Below are 18,713 nucleotides of genomic sequence, written 5' to 3'. Positions count from 1 at the left end.
TAATTTCAGGAAAGAAAAATCTCAAAATGTCACTTAGGAGATTCTTATCTAAAAATCTAAATGTTTCCAAAAGCTACAAATGAATAAAATTTTTGTTTTAGAGCAGAAATTATTCTAAAGCCTGAACTGCATGAATCTTTAATACATCTATAATAAAATGTACTTATATATACATACTACTACTGCTTTTCTGGCAAGCTAACAGTCGCAGTTACAAAATTTATTCATCAGCATATAACTGTAAAACTTACAACAATAAATAATATCAACAATACAAAAATAAATCCTGAGACGCAAGGCAAACAATCTGTACGTCACACCCACCATATTCTTACTAGGTTTTCAGCTCTCTGACATGGGGACAATGGTAGGCATTAACTCATTAATCTAACATCCAGATCCAAATGTGCACATTCCTACAATTCATAATAATCTTCATCCAAGAACCTGATTTGAAATGGTCATTAGTTGGAAGTATCCTTATGATATTACAATGGAGGCAGACAAATGAAAAATCCACCCATCCTGTCCTCCCACCAAACCATACAAAACACCCTTGGAATTATGAAATGTCCATCACCTCTAAAATTAGAAGAAGCCGAAAGCCCTCACTGTTCTATCTCATTAGGATGAGATATAGCTAAGGAGACAATAGTTCATTTAGCTAACGTACGAGAAGTCTTGCTTTCATTTTAGCCAGTGATCAACAATACATAGATGTCAAAGAGAGAAGAAGCAGGTCCTGTGCACTGATTTAATCTCTGTGGCTCCATCCCTTTGATTGCTTGGAAAAAATCAGTCACAAAAGCTCATGAACAGACTCCTGACAGAATTGGTGGCCCTTAGTGGAACTATATATCAAATCAGTATTTTTGTTCCTTGTAAGAGCAACCACCATATTGAAGGAGAGGAAAGGAAATACATAAACTGTTGAATATAAAATATGATCTACTGTTTCTCTGGTGTTTAACCAATAGAAAAAACTCCTCTTATTTAAAGTACACTTAGTATAGGGGTCATTTCTACATTATTTTTTATACCTTTGCCATTGCCAGTACAGCATGCTGATCATTAAATCACTCATTTCTATTTGATAGGAAAGATGAAATATCCACAGAGAAAACAGGTGGCAAAAAGCTGGAAGATATTCCTTCCATTTCTACAGGTAAAATCAAATCTGCTTGTTGTGTGTCTGCCCATTAAATAGAATTGCTAAAACAAACAATTCACAAACCTTAGAAGGATATAATTTAATGAATGCAGTAAAAGGACAAGTTCAGTGAAGTACAATGAAAATGCTTTAACAAAATAATCTACAAGAAGCATTTTTTAAGTTCTTTATAGCATGTGTGCTACTCAAATGTCACATTCCAAGTTTATTTCACAGTCTTTAAATGCACGTTTCCCTAGTTTCCTCTGTAGACAGTAGAGCTAATTTTGCTTCAGATATGAAATAACATTTAGATTGTCAGCTGCTTCATTTTGTTAGCCAGAAGCAGCAATTGCATGAAATAAAAAATCACTTTACCCAAAAAGTCACAGTGATGCCAAGACATTAATTCGAGCAGAATATTCCAATTAGATCTACCAACACTGTTGTGTAATACAACTTCTTTAAAATTGTTAGAAATTTATGCAGAGACAAGAAACTGTAAATATGAGCATTTTGGTTCAAAGAACAACATCCTGCACATATATATTTATGGGGGACAAATATGACAGAATCTTAGTGATTTCCAGCATGGTAATTTTGCCTCTAGCTGGAAAACTCTGTCAAAGCTTCTTGTTATTTTAAATTCAGCCCTAAAGAAAGGTGGCTGTCATAGACACAAAAATCTCAACTGGCAAAATTAAGCTTAAATATTTGTCGATATATAAGGTAGCACAGCAGGAAATTATCAAATTTTTGCCTTCAGACACACAGATGCAACACTACTGATGTTTTGACCTGGAAAAATGGTCATCTATTGTATAAAAAGCAGCAGCTTTACCCATTCAGAGATTCACAGAGTGTTAGGGGTTGAAAGGGACCTCAAAAGATCATCTAGTGCAACCCCCAATGCCATAAGTCTTGACCACCTTTCACTGGCATAAACACACCCACCATAAGGAAATCCTCTCCAGTGAGCTCACACCTGATCAACAGAGAAAGGTGTAGATTTTTGGTGTGCAAACTTGTTCTTGCCTGATTTTACTTTAAACCTCCCCAGGCTCCCCTGGCGCATCCCTCTCTCCATATGCACCAGTAGCCAATGGCACACTGCTCAACGAAATTGTCAACGACACAAAGACTCCTGTGAAGGTGAGAGCAGCCTGTTGTCTTATCCCACATTTTCACGCATCTCTTCTTTTTGACCTCAGCTAGCAGAAAAGAGAGTAAACTCTTTATAGACACTTGGTGCTTATAAACCATGAGTGTTCCCCTCCGCTACTTCTATTAGGACTGAAGGGTTTTATTAGCATCTGCTCTGTACTGAAATAGTACATAGTATTTCTTGCATATGTGGTGGAATATATAAAAATAAGGCAAACAGCTTTTAGGCAGAGCCTTCATTCTTTTAACGAGGGTCCTATTGCCTACTTTGCACTGTTTTGTAATCTTGTTCTTCATTAAATAATGTAAAAATTTATACCTTCTGAGCTTTTGACAAGACAGGGGATAGGAATGGACTTTCTTGCATTTTTCCTACCAGCCAGCCAGCTGTGAAACAGAGAATCTCCACTGATGTCTCCTCAGAACAGCCATGGCATCAGGGCACCCTCCTCTGCAGGTTTACAGCAGCTACTGCAGGCCATGGGTTATCTCTGAGATAGCAGGGGTAGGGGTGATAGGAGGGGCTGTTATTTTCCCTGTCCTTGCTGCTGCTCCTGGGGGTGGCAGGGAGGCAGCCCTGGTCTCAGCACAGTTTCATAGGTTCTGGGAACCTTCCAGAACCTCCCTCTGGAGAGAGACTAAAGCCTCACCAGGGCCCAAGGGACCAGCATGGATAACACTGCTGAGGAGCCCCAGCTGGAACCTGACCCCTTGCATTTCCCCTCTGAGAATTTTTTCATTTTCTGAAAAGAATTGCCCTTCTGGAGCAGCTCCTCAAAAGCTGCTCTGGGTTTCTTTTGTTGTTCGGACATACTGGCTGTAGGAAGAGGCTCATGCTGCCTCCTCCCCACTTGGGTGAGCTCCAGGTCTTGGCGCTGTTGCCATCAAGAATTTGAGGACAGAAGTGCTGGCTGAAGCCTTGCCCAACACAACCCTGGCAAATCGCCACCATTCTCCACAGTCCCTTTGCAAGCTTCTCAGCTCCAGTACAGGAATTGCACTGGAGTGACCCCAGATAAAATGGTTTTATAATTGTTTATTTGTGATGTTTAATGTGTACTAAGAAATTGGTATTAACTACTTCCTCTGTGTTATAGGTCTCGTTCTTACTAGGCCCTGTCCTTTGTGACCAGCTCTCTAAAGGTTGGCTCCTCAAAAGTCATAGGGCAGCTATATAGAAAGTGCATATTCCTTAATCTTCTGTTTATGTGACAGAATGTTACAGAATGCTCTTTCTCTAACTGATGAGCCCTATTTTATACACATTCCCCTAAAACTGAGGCATCCTAAGGAATGACTTAGCAGAGACAAGTTGTGCAGAAACTGTTCTTTCCTGGCTTATATTATGATCTTATTTTCTCTCAAAGAATCCTTGCCTTGTGCAGAATATTGTTCAGAAAGTTATTTTGGGGATAGGCTTAAAAGGGAACCTTCTACCTATTGAATAATGAAATGTGGGGGGAGAGAATCAGTTTTATTTCTCCCCTTCTTTTCCAGGAGCTGGCAACAAATACAGTTCCAGAACTGCCTGTGGAGCAAATGGTAGAGTTCAGTGTCACTCTCACTGATCAGGAGTACACACCTGAACTTAGCGATCCCACCTCTCCACAGTACCTACAACTAGCTGCTAAATTCCAACTACAGGTAAGGAGGCTAAGTGGATGCCAAAATGTTGGCTTTGTACCTTGGCTGAGATTCATACTATGAAACTACCTCCACCATGAAACAGAATTAGAATCTACTGCCTTCACTTGAAACAGGTAATTTCTGTTGTCTCAAGACACTGTTTTCCTTCATGTGTAGTAAGCTTTTCCCCTCCTTCTGGCCATCTGTTCAGCAACCAAGCTAACAAGCCAATGTCTTTGTCAGCAGTAGAGCCTCAGATAATAGATGAACAGAGTAAGTTACAAAATATAATTTGAGCTTAATCAGGAATTCATAGACAGTACTTTGTCATAATTTAATTTCTTCAGTAAATCTAATGAGAAATGTAATATAAATGTTCCAAGAAATTAGCTACTGTTGTATGAACTGCTCTTTAAAGAACTTCCACTCTTTTTGTTGTGCATTACCATAGTCTCCGTAAGAACTAGAACATCTGTGGTGTTTTTGTATGATTAATAATATTAACTGAATGTTCAGCTATCTATTTAATAGATAACAAATAATGACTTGAGGTTACCAAAAGTAAGGTTTCCTTAGTACAACTACCAAAAGCTTCTCATCAGTTTCATGAGCATTCCTCAGTGCCAGCTTTTTTACTATCCTGGTTCAGTTTCAGAGATGCAAAGAAAAATGGTGAAGGAAGTGTTAGCAGAACTGATAAAACATTCTTTCTCTGGAGATTTCCAGTATTATCCTCAAACAGAACTTCTTGTAGGCATTGTTTACTACACATACAGTGATGTAATCCAGCAATTGAATTTTAAGTTATTTCATTAGTCAGATGGGTAGAAATGCAAAGTTCCTTGATTGTTAAATTATTTTCCATTGTCTTCAAATTTTATGTGTCACCTTAAAGAGTCCAAAGCTGTTCTTGACATGCAGTGTTGAACAGAAGATTATTTGTAGCCCAGTGCCATGAATTACACCTGACATGCTTTCCTCCAAAGATATCTCATGGAAGAGGCAGAGGGCAATCTTGATACAAGGCAGTTTTACGAATGCATTCAAAGGGTAGGAGTGAGGAGGTTAGATTCAGAATTAAAACCTTGTCCAGCCACATGAGCTCCTGTATAAATTCCAGAGAAGCCTTTGCAAAGATTGAGGCCTTGCAGTTCCAAGCTCAGTTCCTAATTCATAGCAGAACACACCAAGAGGGAAGAGTTGCAGCAGACGTTACAGTGCAGATGTTCAGAACTACATCTATATACTACAACATAAATTTAAAATCACATTAAATAGAATGCAGATTCAGATGCTGATGTTATTCAGTAAATCAAGACTCATTTGGCAAAAGGACATAGGAAGTTACACATGTGTATACAGTTAAAAGAAACTAATAACTTCATTAAGATGTAAAGAGAATGATGAAGAGACTGAACAGGCCCCATGTGAACAGCCAACTGGCAGAACATGGCTAAAAGAGGATTCAGTTATCTAAACATGGATAACTGGTACCACTTCAGGTGCCCTGGGTTATCCAACACATCTGCAAGAGCCTCTCAAGTATGAGACAGCTGCACTCTTTTGAACCAGCAGCTGAGCAGAAAATGACCTTAAGGCTTCTAAAATGATAGTGGTTGCCTAAGTTTAGGAAAATTAGTTGCATTCTAGTGATTTAGGCCCCTAATCTCTGTTACTTTCAGTGAGCATTAGATACATGAATAACATTTAAAATCTTCCCTCATTCTAATTGCTACTTCTGCACCACTTTTACTAAGTTAGACCAAGCTCAAGAATGAAGTGTTTATCTTAGTTCCTTTCACACTGTCCTCTTGTGAGAAATGGGCAAGGGGAGTGTAGATGGTAGGGCTTTTTCTGCACTAGACATTGTCTTCTCTTTTGCTCCAATGAAAAAGACATCTAGGCTTGTATGGCATGTCTGATAACCCAGTATTGTGCTAGCAACTGATCTGCCACTTCTTCACTTAACCTGCACTAGAGATGCAGAGAAAGTTGTGGGTCTGACCACCCACTCCCTACCAGTTCTGAGAAAATCTTATGCATGAATGAATGAGTTTTAAATATATGCTGGGTTTGGACAAAATCATATCGCTAAAGAAGAGGAAAGATCACTGCATTTATTCATATAATTTTTAAGTGATATGCTGAATTAAAAGACCTGATTCCTCAAAAAGTTTTTTCACTTTCTTTCAAGTGCTGAATTCCCTCAGCTCCACAGGCTTTGCTTTCAGATGAAAGGCTTAGACACTGTGTTGCTTGGTTGGTCCTTAATAGGACCAGGATGTGAATCAGAAGGGAACTGTGGAACTGTGTGTTTAAAGAAAATCCCGTTCCTCTGACATAGTAGATGTACTTAAAATATTTCATTTGACTTAGCTGTATAAAGGCTGCTACAATTGGAAAAGACCAAAAGATAAGTCAGCTGGATCTCAAAACATTGTTAATTCTTGAGGTGTTGATAAAAACATTTTTTATCCTTAAGTCTGAAAAGTGTATACAGCATTCACCTTTTCTCCTCATTGTTTATTCTCTACACTGCCTCTTCTGTTAAAAATCAGGTAATTGTACAATTGTTTACATTAGAACTAAAAATATATAAAGTTATTCTATTTGTAGAAGACAGTGAAAATGTTGAATTTATAAATGGTTTGTCAAATAATTGAAATCCATCTGCATTTGATTAATATTTCTAAATAATTAACAATTTACAGTTAAGGTGACCTGAATCACAAAACTATGCATGAACCGAAACAGCTGAGATTGAGAAACTCATTTGATTCATGTTGTTGGACTTACTCTGTTATGAACTAGAGTATCACTGATTTACATAATTACTTCACTAAAAAAAGATGTATTTTTTACCTGATTTTGCTATCAAGAGGTAATACAGGCAACATAGACAAACCAAATATTGTGTTTGGGTTGAGTGATGATGATACCACAAAGAGAGCAGTTGAGACTGTTTAGTTGAGACCTAAAATTCTTTCTGAAATATGAAACACATTGTCTAAGTTGTCAACCTGTGCTTGATTTTTAGTGATAGAACTTAAACTGAATTAATGATTTTATGATTTTCTCTAGATGCAAAAAATATTTGAGAAACTTCCAGGTTTCAAAGAAATACACGTATTAGGATTTAAGTAAGTAAGAAAACGGGATTAATTTTTTTATTGGCTACTAACTAGGATTCTCCTCTTCCTTCTTACCCTCCAACATGAAAGAGACCCCATAATAGTGGGGTGTGTATTGCTATAAACAGAAAATAGTTTTCTGGGAACAACAGAGAGATATTATGGAAAGAAGTGCACATTCCAAACAAGACTGTGACGTTTCAAATTACTAAGTAGAAGTAGCTTTGAGTCCCTGAGGGGTGAAGTAATCAATAAATCCTTTGAAATTGTTTGCTAGTGATATTGTTATTAAGGACTTTCTTAAATGACAAATAAAGTTAGCAGTATGATTGTTTAGGTGGCTACTTTTTCGAGTATGGGTCCTGTGCCCTTCATATATCACAGTGAAGGTACCTTGGCAGGAGAAGGTTTCAGGAGAATATGTGTTCACACATCTGAAACTTTTCCAATAGGTGTTTCCCAGGTGTTTCCAACAATTAAAAGTGTTTAAATTTTAATAAATTTCTGTCTTACCATTTATTTTAAGTTTAGATTCATTGTATGTTTATTGCTAATACAAGCTACTGTGTATTTTTTTCAGTAGTGAATCTACAGGTGAGGAGGGGAACAAAATCTGAGCATTTGATATGATTATACTTCTATATATAAGAGCATTTTATGTAAAGAATCAAAGGGAAACCTAATTACTAATAGTAAGAAATAACATAAGTTTAAAGGGGAATACAAAGCAGGGGAAAAAGACACAAATACATGTGGGCTTATGACATAGCACGAGGAACATTAATTCCTTCTAGTAATATCTAATACACTTTGAAGAACATTCATATAGCAATGCAATTTTAGAAAAGAGCATACTTTCTAGCTTTTCTCTCTGCAAAATTGCTAGGTAAAAGGAGAAAGAGGAGCAAAATAGAGCAAAAATAAGCTGCTTAGATTTTGGTAATGAAAATAAGAAACCAAAACCTGGCTACTGCAGAACAAGCAGAGAAAATCTGTAGTAACATCTCATAGTTACAACCTGCAATAACTAACCTCTTTCAGTTTTGACTCCATGAAATCTGGGATCCATTTGTGGTTAGTGTCTTGGTCTTAGGAACTTATATGAAAGTACATTTATAAATATGGGAGACAAGGATTGCTTCCCATCATCTAGTAATTTAGTTATCTCCTGAGAATTACCAATCAGCAAGGACAGGTGTTGCTGTCCCTCCTCAGCCATATTGCTACATACATTAGCAGAACTTCCCACAAGGCAATATGGAAGGATAACATTAGAGACATGCTAGAGAATTCATCAGGGAAAATAACCGTAGTAGTTGCTACTACTGTCACAGGTGTCCATTGTCACCATAAAGACATAGACTAGCAACAACAGTTCTCAAATTACAGCATTTGTAGTGGGAAATAGGAAAGCAGATATTTCAAACAAACATGGTAAAGTAAAATTCCTGTTTCCCCACTCAAAACATGGAGGTTCCTATTTTTTGGAAGGGTAAAACTGGAATGATGGACAGTAGGCTGTCATTTTTACACAGAGATAAAAATTATAGACAATACATAGAAGATAAGATAAATTGCCAAAAGATGTTTTTGATGTGTGACTGATTGATTTACCAGTATACATGAATCTTTGTTTTTCTTTCTTTTGCAATCCTTTATCACATACTTTCTTCTGTGATGAAATGAAGACAGAAGAAGGAGAAAGATGGGTAATTTGTCTGTAATTCATAATTAAGATTAATCATTTTATAGACTATTAGATATACATGAGTACATCAATAAATGTTCTTTATCTTGATGTGACAGAGTGAATAGATTTGTGTTCTGACTAAGTACAAAATCTGTGATATAAAGCCACAGGGACATCTTCTACCTTTATCTGAAAGGTTCATGTAATCAAATTTTGTCAGGGTCTCTGAAGGAATGAAAATTGTTTGACCTAAGAAAATTCACATTCAGATGAGTAAAGATCTCCATCAGTCATAAAATGAAAGTGAAAAAGATAGGGAAACTTCATATTTAAATTTTCATTTTTGATCTGCTGTTTTCTAGTTGTATTCCCATATACACATTACTTTCAATAAGTGTGTAGGATTTGATTTGTTATCTCCATTATCAGGCCAGATAGAATAGCAATGAGACCAGTTACTACCTTGATAAAATGTAGGGAGCTTTTACGAGGTAATTCGAGCAGCTACAGAGTCTGTTGTTGCTTGAAAGTAGTGCTGGGGAATAATTTGTCTAGCAGGTCCCAGAATTTTTCTTTTACTCATAGTTTAAAAGGGAGAACTGTCTAATGCTCTTCTTGAATTCTTGCAATGTCATATAAATGTAAATACATAGAACATACTAGATGAAGTTAAACTCTCTCTCCGATTATTTTGCATTTTAAAAAGCAACATAGTAGACTACAAATGTTTTACAATGTACTCTTTATTTTTCATTTTAATAGGTGAATTCAACATTTATGAAAGATATTGTATTAATGGTGAATTAAATCTGAGATTTCTGTTAAGAATTGCATCTAGGGAAAAGCTATACACATTCACTTGGACTTGGAAAAGCTAGCTCCCATTATGACAAGTGATTTGCTTGCCATGTTAGCTAACTTTCTTGCTATTCTTCAAAAAATAAAAAATTGCCCCAGATATGATGGGACTTGTGCTTATCTATAGCTTTATGAACTGTTGAATCGATTTTCATAGGTTCCTGCATAAATAGGCAATTACAGCTTCTAGTAACTCCAGCACGCATTTATGAGTATTTGAATCAATAATTATTCACTTCAAACCATATAACAAGTTCTACAGGTCTCTTAGTAGCCAGATTAAACCGGGTTATGTTACAATAGGTTTATAATTTTCTTCCATACTGGAATTTTTATTTAAAATTATGCACAGAAGAAAAACGTTTAGGTATAGCAAAAGTAGTTTGAAGATGACAGTCTCATTAAAAAGAAGTGTAAGTGCTTTATTTTTACAGAAGATAATAAGTTGTAGTTGCATGCATTTGCCTTTGTGTGTTTGTTAAATCAGTCCTCAGGCGGTGACTGATTTTGCTGCACTGGACATTTTTGCATCTTCCCCTTGCAGATCAAGCAGCACTATAGCAAGATACGTGGTAAACTTTGAGAGAGATGGCTCAGAACTCAGAAGCACAGCGGATGACATCTCAACTATTGGATCTAATAAAGTTGAAAATGAAAAAATTCCACTTTCTCCGAAGGAAGAGAGAGAGACGTCAGCAACTAAACTCACAGTAACAGACCTTCAGCAACTGGTTGCCATAGCGCTCCATGAAGACCAATCGCTGCCAATGGACCTTGGAACACTTCAGTTTACTGACGGTCAGTAGTCAGGCTGATGCCAGACACAAGGCTGAACCTTGTCCTTTCAAACTGATGCAATTTAAGTAACGTCTTCTTTGCTTCTCTAACAGATTGTTTTCATTTGGTGCGTCCCATTTTCCCAAGTGTTGCATAGCATCCAAAGGATGCACCAATCTAAGTTAAATGTTACAGCAAAATGTGCCTTTTTAATTATAATTCCTAACTTCCAAAGGTATTGGAGGATTTATTTTCCTTGGTTGTTTGTTTAGAAAACTTGGATATTTTACACACCAAGACAAATAAAAGGTGGAAGAAAAAATATGCTATGAATGTTTCCTGTATAATTTTAATTTCCCAGTATGCACAGTCTCCTTTCTTTAATAAGATAAAAACTGAGGCCTTCCTTAGCACAAATTTAGGTTTCTGAAAGCTCTCTTGACTGTAAGCAAACCATCTAACCTCCTAATGAAGTCAGAGGGCAGACACCTTAAAGTGCATTTGATCCCAAGCTAAAATTGGTGGTGTGATTCATTTTATACTTTGAAACACAGAGAAAGTGTAGTTGACAAACTATATGTGAAGTTCTCCAAACAATGTTGAAGGGCTGCATCCCATTCAATAATCTAGCTAATAAATATTCCCTTCTAGCCCAACAATGAATTTTTCAAGGACAACATAGCCCCAGTTTCGTGGAGGTGGGTTAAAAATGGGGAAAAATAATTTAAACTACTTTTTCATGTGTGTATTTACCAAAATAATCTTAAAACACACACCAAATTTTAGCTGTAGTGTTTCATTTACAAACAGCATCATTTTCTTAAATAAAAATATATATTTAGGTGAGCTAATACTTTCTGTAAAAGGAGAATGCCATATCTGAATGGAAATTAGAAGTCCTAAGAGAAAAAATTCCTGGACAAAGAAAATTTTAATAACTATTTTAATCAATTTTTCCACACTAGTTATTTTAATAACCAGCTTTAGAAGAACAGCCTACATGCAAGTACATTTAAAGAGCTGAGCTGAGGGGGTGAAGGAAAGAACGGGGCAATAAAGCCAAAACATGAAGTATAAATATGGTGTGGACTTTGGCTAAAACTGAAAATAATTTAGGCTTAATAAACAAGACAATATAATGACTCACCAGAGCCTGTGTGGATTTAACTTAGCAATTCATACTTCAGCTGATTTTAAGCATCTTCCACGGCTCAGTTCTGCAACCTATCCCATTAATGCTTAAAGAGAGTACAAAGAATACCACATATAAAATTCCCACAATTGATTTTTTTTTTTTTTTTTTTTTGCTGGAGAGTAGTTTTGATACTGTTTTTTACTGAGTTCATGGGGTTTGATCAGTTTTCAGTGTGTCACTGATGAAATATTGCTCTCTCTCTCTATTTTATTCGTTCTTTTCAGAGTCTGTTGTATCACCTAGTGATTTTGACAATGATATCCAGACCGTGGTCACTATTCCTCTGGCAGGCCCTGATTTGGTAAGTTAATAATGATTGTTATATTTATTTATTTATTTCGGCAAGGCAAAATAAATTACAGTGTTAAGATACATAAATACACAGAAAAAGGCTCTTATGTTAAAATACGTGTATCTTCCTTCTATAAATGCTGTAAGAATGAATGTTTGTGTAGTTATACTGCAACAGAAATACTGTTTAGAGCATTTATAGGTGAATATTACTACTTGATTACCTTTTCCAGTTTGAATTGAATTACAAAATAAACGATGCCTCACCAGTTAGGTAGTACATCTCAATGACAGGGCTAGTGAAAGTCACCTTTCTGTGACCATTTTTAAAATTACAGGCAATGTGACTAGGATCACATGCACATGCCAAACATTTTATACACCCCATGATTTCATGCCGAGTTAACTGCAAGCTCCCATGACTAAGGATCACTGGCCTTTTTAGCAATGAAAGTTAAACATAATAATTAAAATTGCTTTTTAAAAACTTTTTCAGGAGGACTCCATGACTGTGGAACTCCCATTAGGTTACCCCAGCCCAGCAACTTCGGACCAAACAGGAGACATTTTGGTCAGTGAATTTACAACTGGAATCCCTGTACTAAGTGGAGAAATCAGTGCCCCTGAAGACTTTAATAATTTTGTTTCATCCGAACCTGTGTTCCCTACCAAACCCTCCAGAGGACCGTTTCAGGACAAATCTCCTCCAGAAGATATTACTACTGACCACCAAATTTTCACAGTGCCTTTCAGTGCTCTGGGTAGCACTAGCACTCACCCAAAACCAGAGGATTCTTATTTGCCTCCTTCTGCAGATGATTCTGCCAGCAATGACTTAATCACTGATGGCTATGGGTCTCCAGTTTATACCACAGGTAGTTTTACCCCACCTACTCTCCTGCAAACCAGAGATGAGAGTAGTGAAGCTGAAGAGAAGAAAGAACTGGCTGATATAACAGAACCACCTTTCAAGGAAGCTGACCAAGATAGTCTGTCTGGACAAGGTAAGACACAAAAGATTTTTCCATAAAAGAAAGCCGGAAAGATCCAGTTGTTATTATGTGTACAGTCATGTGTAAGTACAGTAAGCATTCCTTTCAGTCGTGACAGAAATATTTCTGGACTACCAAAGGTGAAAAATTTACATTTCTCATGCACATTTTAGGAAAATCCTTGTGTACCTGACTTCAACGTTCTCAAGGGAAAAAAAAGAACAAACCAGCAACAAATGCCAAAGGATAAGACATATTTTGTACAGGGTGTTATGGTAAAAATTCAAAAAGGCAAAGCAAAAAGACATATCAGGAAAAAAAACCAAAAAACAGCTTAACACACACACAAAAAAAAATGGTATTTAAAACATGGAAGGTAAATTACTTTGCTTTCTACAGACAGATGTGGATAACAGCAAGATGAGGAAATAATTTATTCCATTTAAGGAGTACCGTGGCTCAGAACAGTTTATATATCTGTAGGTCTGATGAATGAGAATAACTTTTAAAAATTTCTATTGTCCATGTTTGTTTATTCAGTTTTGTCCGTATAGTAGGGTTTTTTACAGGGACCAAGATATATTAGAAAAAAACCAAAAAATAAATCAAAATAGTGTATACATACATACATCTGGGTGGAAAAGAGTCTGTATAATTTAGACTTTAAAATGAAAAATATATTATAGACTTGTGTCACACGGTTATCAGAAAAGTGTTGACCCTGAAGATGAAAAAAGTTCAGACAAAGATAGTAGGGTCAGCTTTAGGGCACAGGCAAATCAGGCTTTATCCTAGAATAGCAAAGTGTCAGTAAGGTTGTTGCTTACACCACCCCCAACAGTGGCTTGGAAAACTGTATTAGACAATGGAGAACTAAGGTGTGCAGGTAACTGGATTGTGTTGGGCAGCAGCCTCTACTGCAGCAGGTGTCTGAGGTTGCCCTCCATGTGTCCCAGCTCTTTGTTCCCTCTCCTGCTCCCCAGTCCAGCCTCACCGTCTCACCATTAGGTCAGTAAACTCTGATTTTTCCTACACTTCCAAGAAGCCTGTGCTAGCTGTATGAAGTGCAAGGGATCACTACAAACCCATGGGAAGAATTAGTTCTTGGATGACTATTCAGATGTGTTTTGTCTCAGATTTTTGACTGACCCTCTCAACAGAAAAGCAGAGGGCAGATAAGAACTTTGTAGGAATCAGAAGGATTCTCTAAAGTCCTTGTACAGTCTCTAAGGGATACTAAAAACTCTGCAGAGAAAAACAAAAAACATACACACAAAAAAATTGGGGGCACAATTCCCACAAGATGTATTAGCTTGCACAACCTCACTCAGCATTTCTGGATCCCCGCGAATGTCATCCTCAAAGCTTGTAAGTTTGCTCCTTGCTGCAGGAAGGTCCCCTGCTCCTGTAGGAGGCTCTAATCTGCTCTTGTTCCACCAGCTCCCTCCTTGCTCAGTCCTTGGCCTTTCATGTCCCACCCTGCACTCTAGAAGCCTCTTGGGGGGAGCAAAGTGAACCTCTCTCTAGAGAGGGGAGAATCCCCACATAGTGTACTTGGTCTTTCTGGATCCAGTAAATAATAAGATTGGCATTTTAAAGAATATAGAATGTGAAATCTGCTTTTGGATCATACACTAGTCAGGTCTAGACAAGGAAAAGCAACACAGACTCTGTGGTCATAGTGTTGCACCTGGTAGTTTATGTACTGAATAAAAACTTCCCATTCTGTAGTCTTGCCTTTAAACACAGAGTTCTAAAGTGAGAGAAAGGCAAACACTCTATGAGTAGCAGAGTGACTTAAACATTAGAAAATCACTTCTTATAAGAATCAATTGTCAGGTGTTCCTGAAAACAAAGCTGATGATGAAAAGCTTTAAGCATAACTGTATTCATATGCATGCTGGGAAGTCTTGCAATGCTACTGATAAAAGCAAAGCATACTTTCACAGTACCGTGGGCCTTTAGATAACATTAATCATATCTGTGGGAAAGTGTTACACTTGCAGGGGAAAAATAGTCAGATACTTTTTTTCATTCTATTCACTCATTCAGTTAGGGATTTGATGTCATAAAACCCACATAAAGACACATATCTATTTCACAATTTGCTAAATAGCTGAAAAACCTTGTAGCCTGACAGCTCCAAATGACCAAAGAGAAGGCACAGAGGGTATCTGACTCACCAAAAAACTGGAGCAACTTATGCTGAAAATACTAGCTCGATTCTTTTTCTTCAGATCTAAATTTGTAAAGAATTTGTTTATTGCAATTTATTACAGTTACTGACTGACTGGTTTCCATTGGGTGGAAGGAGGGATACAGGAGGTGAATCTCTCTCTGACACGAAGGTTCAAGCTTGCTTGATTGTTCACTAGTACCAGTGTAGGGCCACAGTTCACTTGACTCTCACACAGGCTCTGACACCTCAGTTCAAAATGAGGGGTTAGAATCTGTTTTTCTAAATGATCCTGAAAGACAATGCATTGCATAGTTTCATGAGTTTCAATGTTGTCAGGCAAATATCAGGACCGAGGGAAATTTTAGGAAGGAAAATACAAATGGAAAGTTCACCATTTGCTAACACAGATTTCTTCACCAAATTTTCCTCATATAATTTGAAATTCAGTAAAATAATACATGGAGTTTTCTTTTTCCTAAAGCCATTATTATCTGTGCCCACAGAGAATGGAATTATTCACTTGAAGAGATGTAGATAGTCTGTAAATGTCGGTTTGATCCTTTAAACACCTGGTACTGACCCTTTAAACCCTACTTTAAGAAATTATTTGTTGTGCATTTGGGCTGGAACTTGTCAATATGTAAGACAGAACAAACTGTCTAGAGCTGTAAAAAAAAAGCTGCTCCAAAATAAGGCCCACTACCTTGTTCCTCCCTGTTGAACACCAGTTATGTCTAAAACAAGCACTAGAATATAAGAATGCCATCATTATCTCTGCAGCTGAGCAGCAGGAGAAAAATAATTGTTCCCTGTCTAAAAAGAAGGGTTGCTGTGTCAGTAATGGCTCAAAGCTGTAGTTATTATATTTGCTTAAAATCAAAACTGCAAAACATACTGCATGCTTAAAAGAAGAAAGGTGTTCAAAATCTATTTACTGAGTCTTTTAAAGAGCAAATAGTGTATACTCTTGAAAAATGTACCTTTTTTTCATAGCTTTTTTCAATTCTGGCAGTCCTGTGTACAACATTCCCTGTATTCTTTTATTTCCCTAGATGTTGTGTATTTCATAGGAACTGACAGAATCTGATTTGGAAATTCAGGACTTAACAACATTCATGAGAGAGGTTTTACTTAAGTCAACTGTATCTGTGATATTAATTTTAATATGGCAGCCAGAATGCCCCACTTGCAGGTACAGAATTGTTCACACTTTGTGCCTGTTGTGTTTCTTATTAATTTAAAAACAAACAAACAAACAAACAAACAAACAAACAAAAAACAACTATTAACTGTTGCTGGTGTGAAATGGCAGAAACTATTTAGACAATACTGTATGAGTTTGGACAGAGGGTTAGGGTCTAAACAGTTGCCTGCAATTCTACTACATTAATTTGCAGCCATTTCCCCACCCTGCAGTCCAAAATATGGAGCAAATTTTCTTCATCGTATGTTTAGAACTTTAAATTCACTCTTCTTAACCATGAAAGGAAGAGCTGGCTACCAGAAATAACATAGTCTGAGATTCTTTTAGGTATTCCCATCAGCTATATGTTTCACAGATGGACTACTGCACTGATTATTATGTGTGTGCAACAACAGGCTGGACATTACTACAGACTCCTGAGCACTGAATGTCTACAACCTATGCCAGCTACTTTAATTGTGCCTACCTAAGGTCACTGAGCAAAATAATAAAGAATATTATTTTGCAGCTCCCAAAAAGAGATCAGTGTCAGCCTCACACACACAAATACACAGAAAGCTCTGCATACAGCATCTAGAGAAAGTAAAAACGAATGAGGGATGAGTCATCACACTAATGAGAGGTGTCCTTTTAAGACAGGCAGGAGGGGATTTGTTAGGCTTGAGCAGCCAGTGGGAGGAATGAGCCAGGAGCAGGTGTGAAGCTTCTTTCAGGTGGCATTGTGCTCAGTCTGGACAGTGATGCTGTCCATGGGCAGCAAAGACCAGGCCAGTGAGGATAAGACAGCTGTGCTGGTCAAACAGTGATGGCAGTTACTCCACCCCTTAGAGTAGCCCAGAACTACTAGGCAGATGCTAAGCTGTCTATAAAATAAGCTTAACCTTTGAATTTCAAATTCCCTTTTGAGATTTCACACTAGAATTAAAACAAAAAACTCTGGTGCAAATTTCCAGACCTCCTACTGAAAAGTTCTGAAAAGCCTGGGTCAGATGTCATGATTTAAACATTTTACTACTGAAAAAGGTTTTTCTTTGCTGTAGCATCTGCAAAATCTAGGCTATTTCCATTTTCCACTTACAACTAGTGCCAAACCCCTACTTTTTTGTATTGTCTGAGGTGGTACCTGTTCACTGTTCTGTAGTATTGCTCTTTCTTCTTCATATTTTTCCCCCCTCTGGAGGTAACTCATCAATATCTCTTCTGTATGGTTAAATTTCTCCTCCCGCTTCTTGCACTCTTCCTGTGATTCTACCTGAAAAATATGACCACTCAGAAAGGACGCCACTTGTGTGATGTATTAGATGGTTAGTTATTTCAAAAATTAAGATAATTTCATCAGTAAAACAAGTGTAAACAAATGTATAAACAGATAAAATTGCATCAAGTCTGCAACAACAGTTGTATACTTTTGCTTCCTAAAGAGTAAGAAGAGTTTTAATTTGTTTTACTTGTAACTACCAACAAATTATACAATCCAGGAAAATTATTATCTCAAAATCCTGACCATCATGGAGGAAGCATTATTTCTGGAGAACCTATTCCAGATGCACAGGACAAAATAAAGCTAGCAGTAAAATCCTTCAGCTATTCTGTTGTCCTACATCTTGGTCTCACTAGCCCGGATCATCCTCAAGCTCTCAAGAAAGACTCTGAGAGAAGACTCAGCAGGGTGTATCACAGAGCTTTTTCTGGAAGAAAAAAAAACTGATAAGGAGTAGGTGGTGGTAACACCTGTGTGTATAACCAATAGAAGCCTCATTAATTTCCATTATTGCTCTCATGTTCACACAGCATTGTTGTGAGTGGTCCCCTTTAACATGTTCCTCCTGCTCAACAGTTACTTGAGCACCCCTCACTCACTGCTACTTCTAAGCAACCTCTAGAAAAACTCAGTTTTCTGGATGTTTGGGGATTTTTTCTGCTTCTGCCTTATCCCTAGCTGCCTAAGCACCTTCTGTGCTTAGCACAGCTTTCTATTTGGCACAAACAGCCTTGGCATAGAAAAGAAAGCACCGTTGCTCCTTGAAAGAACCACTCCGGAAGTTCCCAGGATTGGAATTCACCCATTCTTTCTCCCTGGAATGCTCACCAGTTTTTTTCACATCCATGGATATAAAGGGTAAGAATTTCTCTGTTTCTTTGCATGTTTTTATGTTTTCCTTATATTTTCTTTGATCAGAAACTGACAGGATTTTCTCAACATTTTTGCCCATCAGCTTCTCTCTGCACCCTTTCACTTGTTTGCTGCTTCAGACGTGCAAAGAATGCTTTTCATGGAGGTGCTGCTTCAGTCTGACTGGAGTTCAGCTTGGAGAAGTGAACAGGTAGGTCTAGCAATGTAATTTTCTCAAGCATTATTTACAATATTGATTAGCCAAGAAGTTATTATTTGTGAACTGAAGATGAGGCAGAATGCAAAAATTTCAGCAGACCCACAGTACAATACCTCAGAGTTA

At 37.3% G+C, this 18,713-nt stretch overlaps 1 protein-coding gene across 1 annotated transcript in view; it reads left to right on the top strand.

The window, feature by feature from the left end:
• IMPG1 (interphotoreceptor matrix proteoglycan 1) overlaps positions 1 to 18,713 on the top strand; it is a 57,315-nt gene that overhangs the window by 17,045 nt on the left and 21,557 nt on the right. Inside the window, exons 5-12 of the mRNA XM_008938604.1 lie at positions 1,098 to 1,165; positions 2,211 to 2,302; positions 3,812 to 3,958; positions 7,022 to 7,080; positions 8,760 to 8,780; positions 10,164 to 10,417; positions 11,816 to 11,892; positions 12,379 to 12,886. Of these exons, the coding sequence (XP_008936852.1) occupies positions 1,098 to 1,165; positions 2,211 to 2,302; positions 3,812 to 3,958; positions 7,022 to 7,080; positions 8,760 to 8,780; positions 10,164 to 10,417; positions 11,816 to 11,892; positions 12,379 to 12,886 (1,226 nt within the window). The remainder of the gene's footprint in view (positions 1 to 1,097; positions 1,166 to 2,210; positions 2,303 to 3,811; positions 3,959 to 7,021; positions 7,081 to 8,759; positions 8,781 to 10,163; positions 10,418 to 11,815; positions 11,893 to 12,378; positions 12,887 to 18,713) is intronic.

Source organism: Merops nubicus, unplaced genomic scaffold, assembly GCF_000691845.1.
Source record: "Merops nubicus isolate BGI_N331 unplaced genomic scaffold, ASM69184v1 scaffold384, whole genome shotgun sequence".
Taxonomy (NCBI): domain Eukaryota; kingdom Metazoa; phylum Chordata; class Aves; order Coraciiformes; family Meropidae; genus Merops; species Merops nubicus.
The sequence above is the reverse complement of the archived record's forward strand: the minus strand, read 5'-3'. Positions and strand labels throughout refer to the sequence as shown.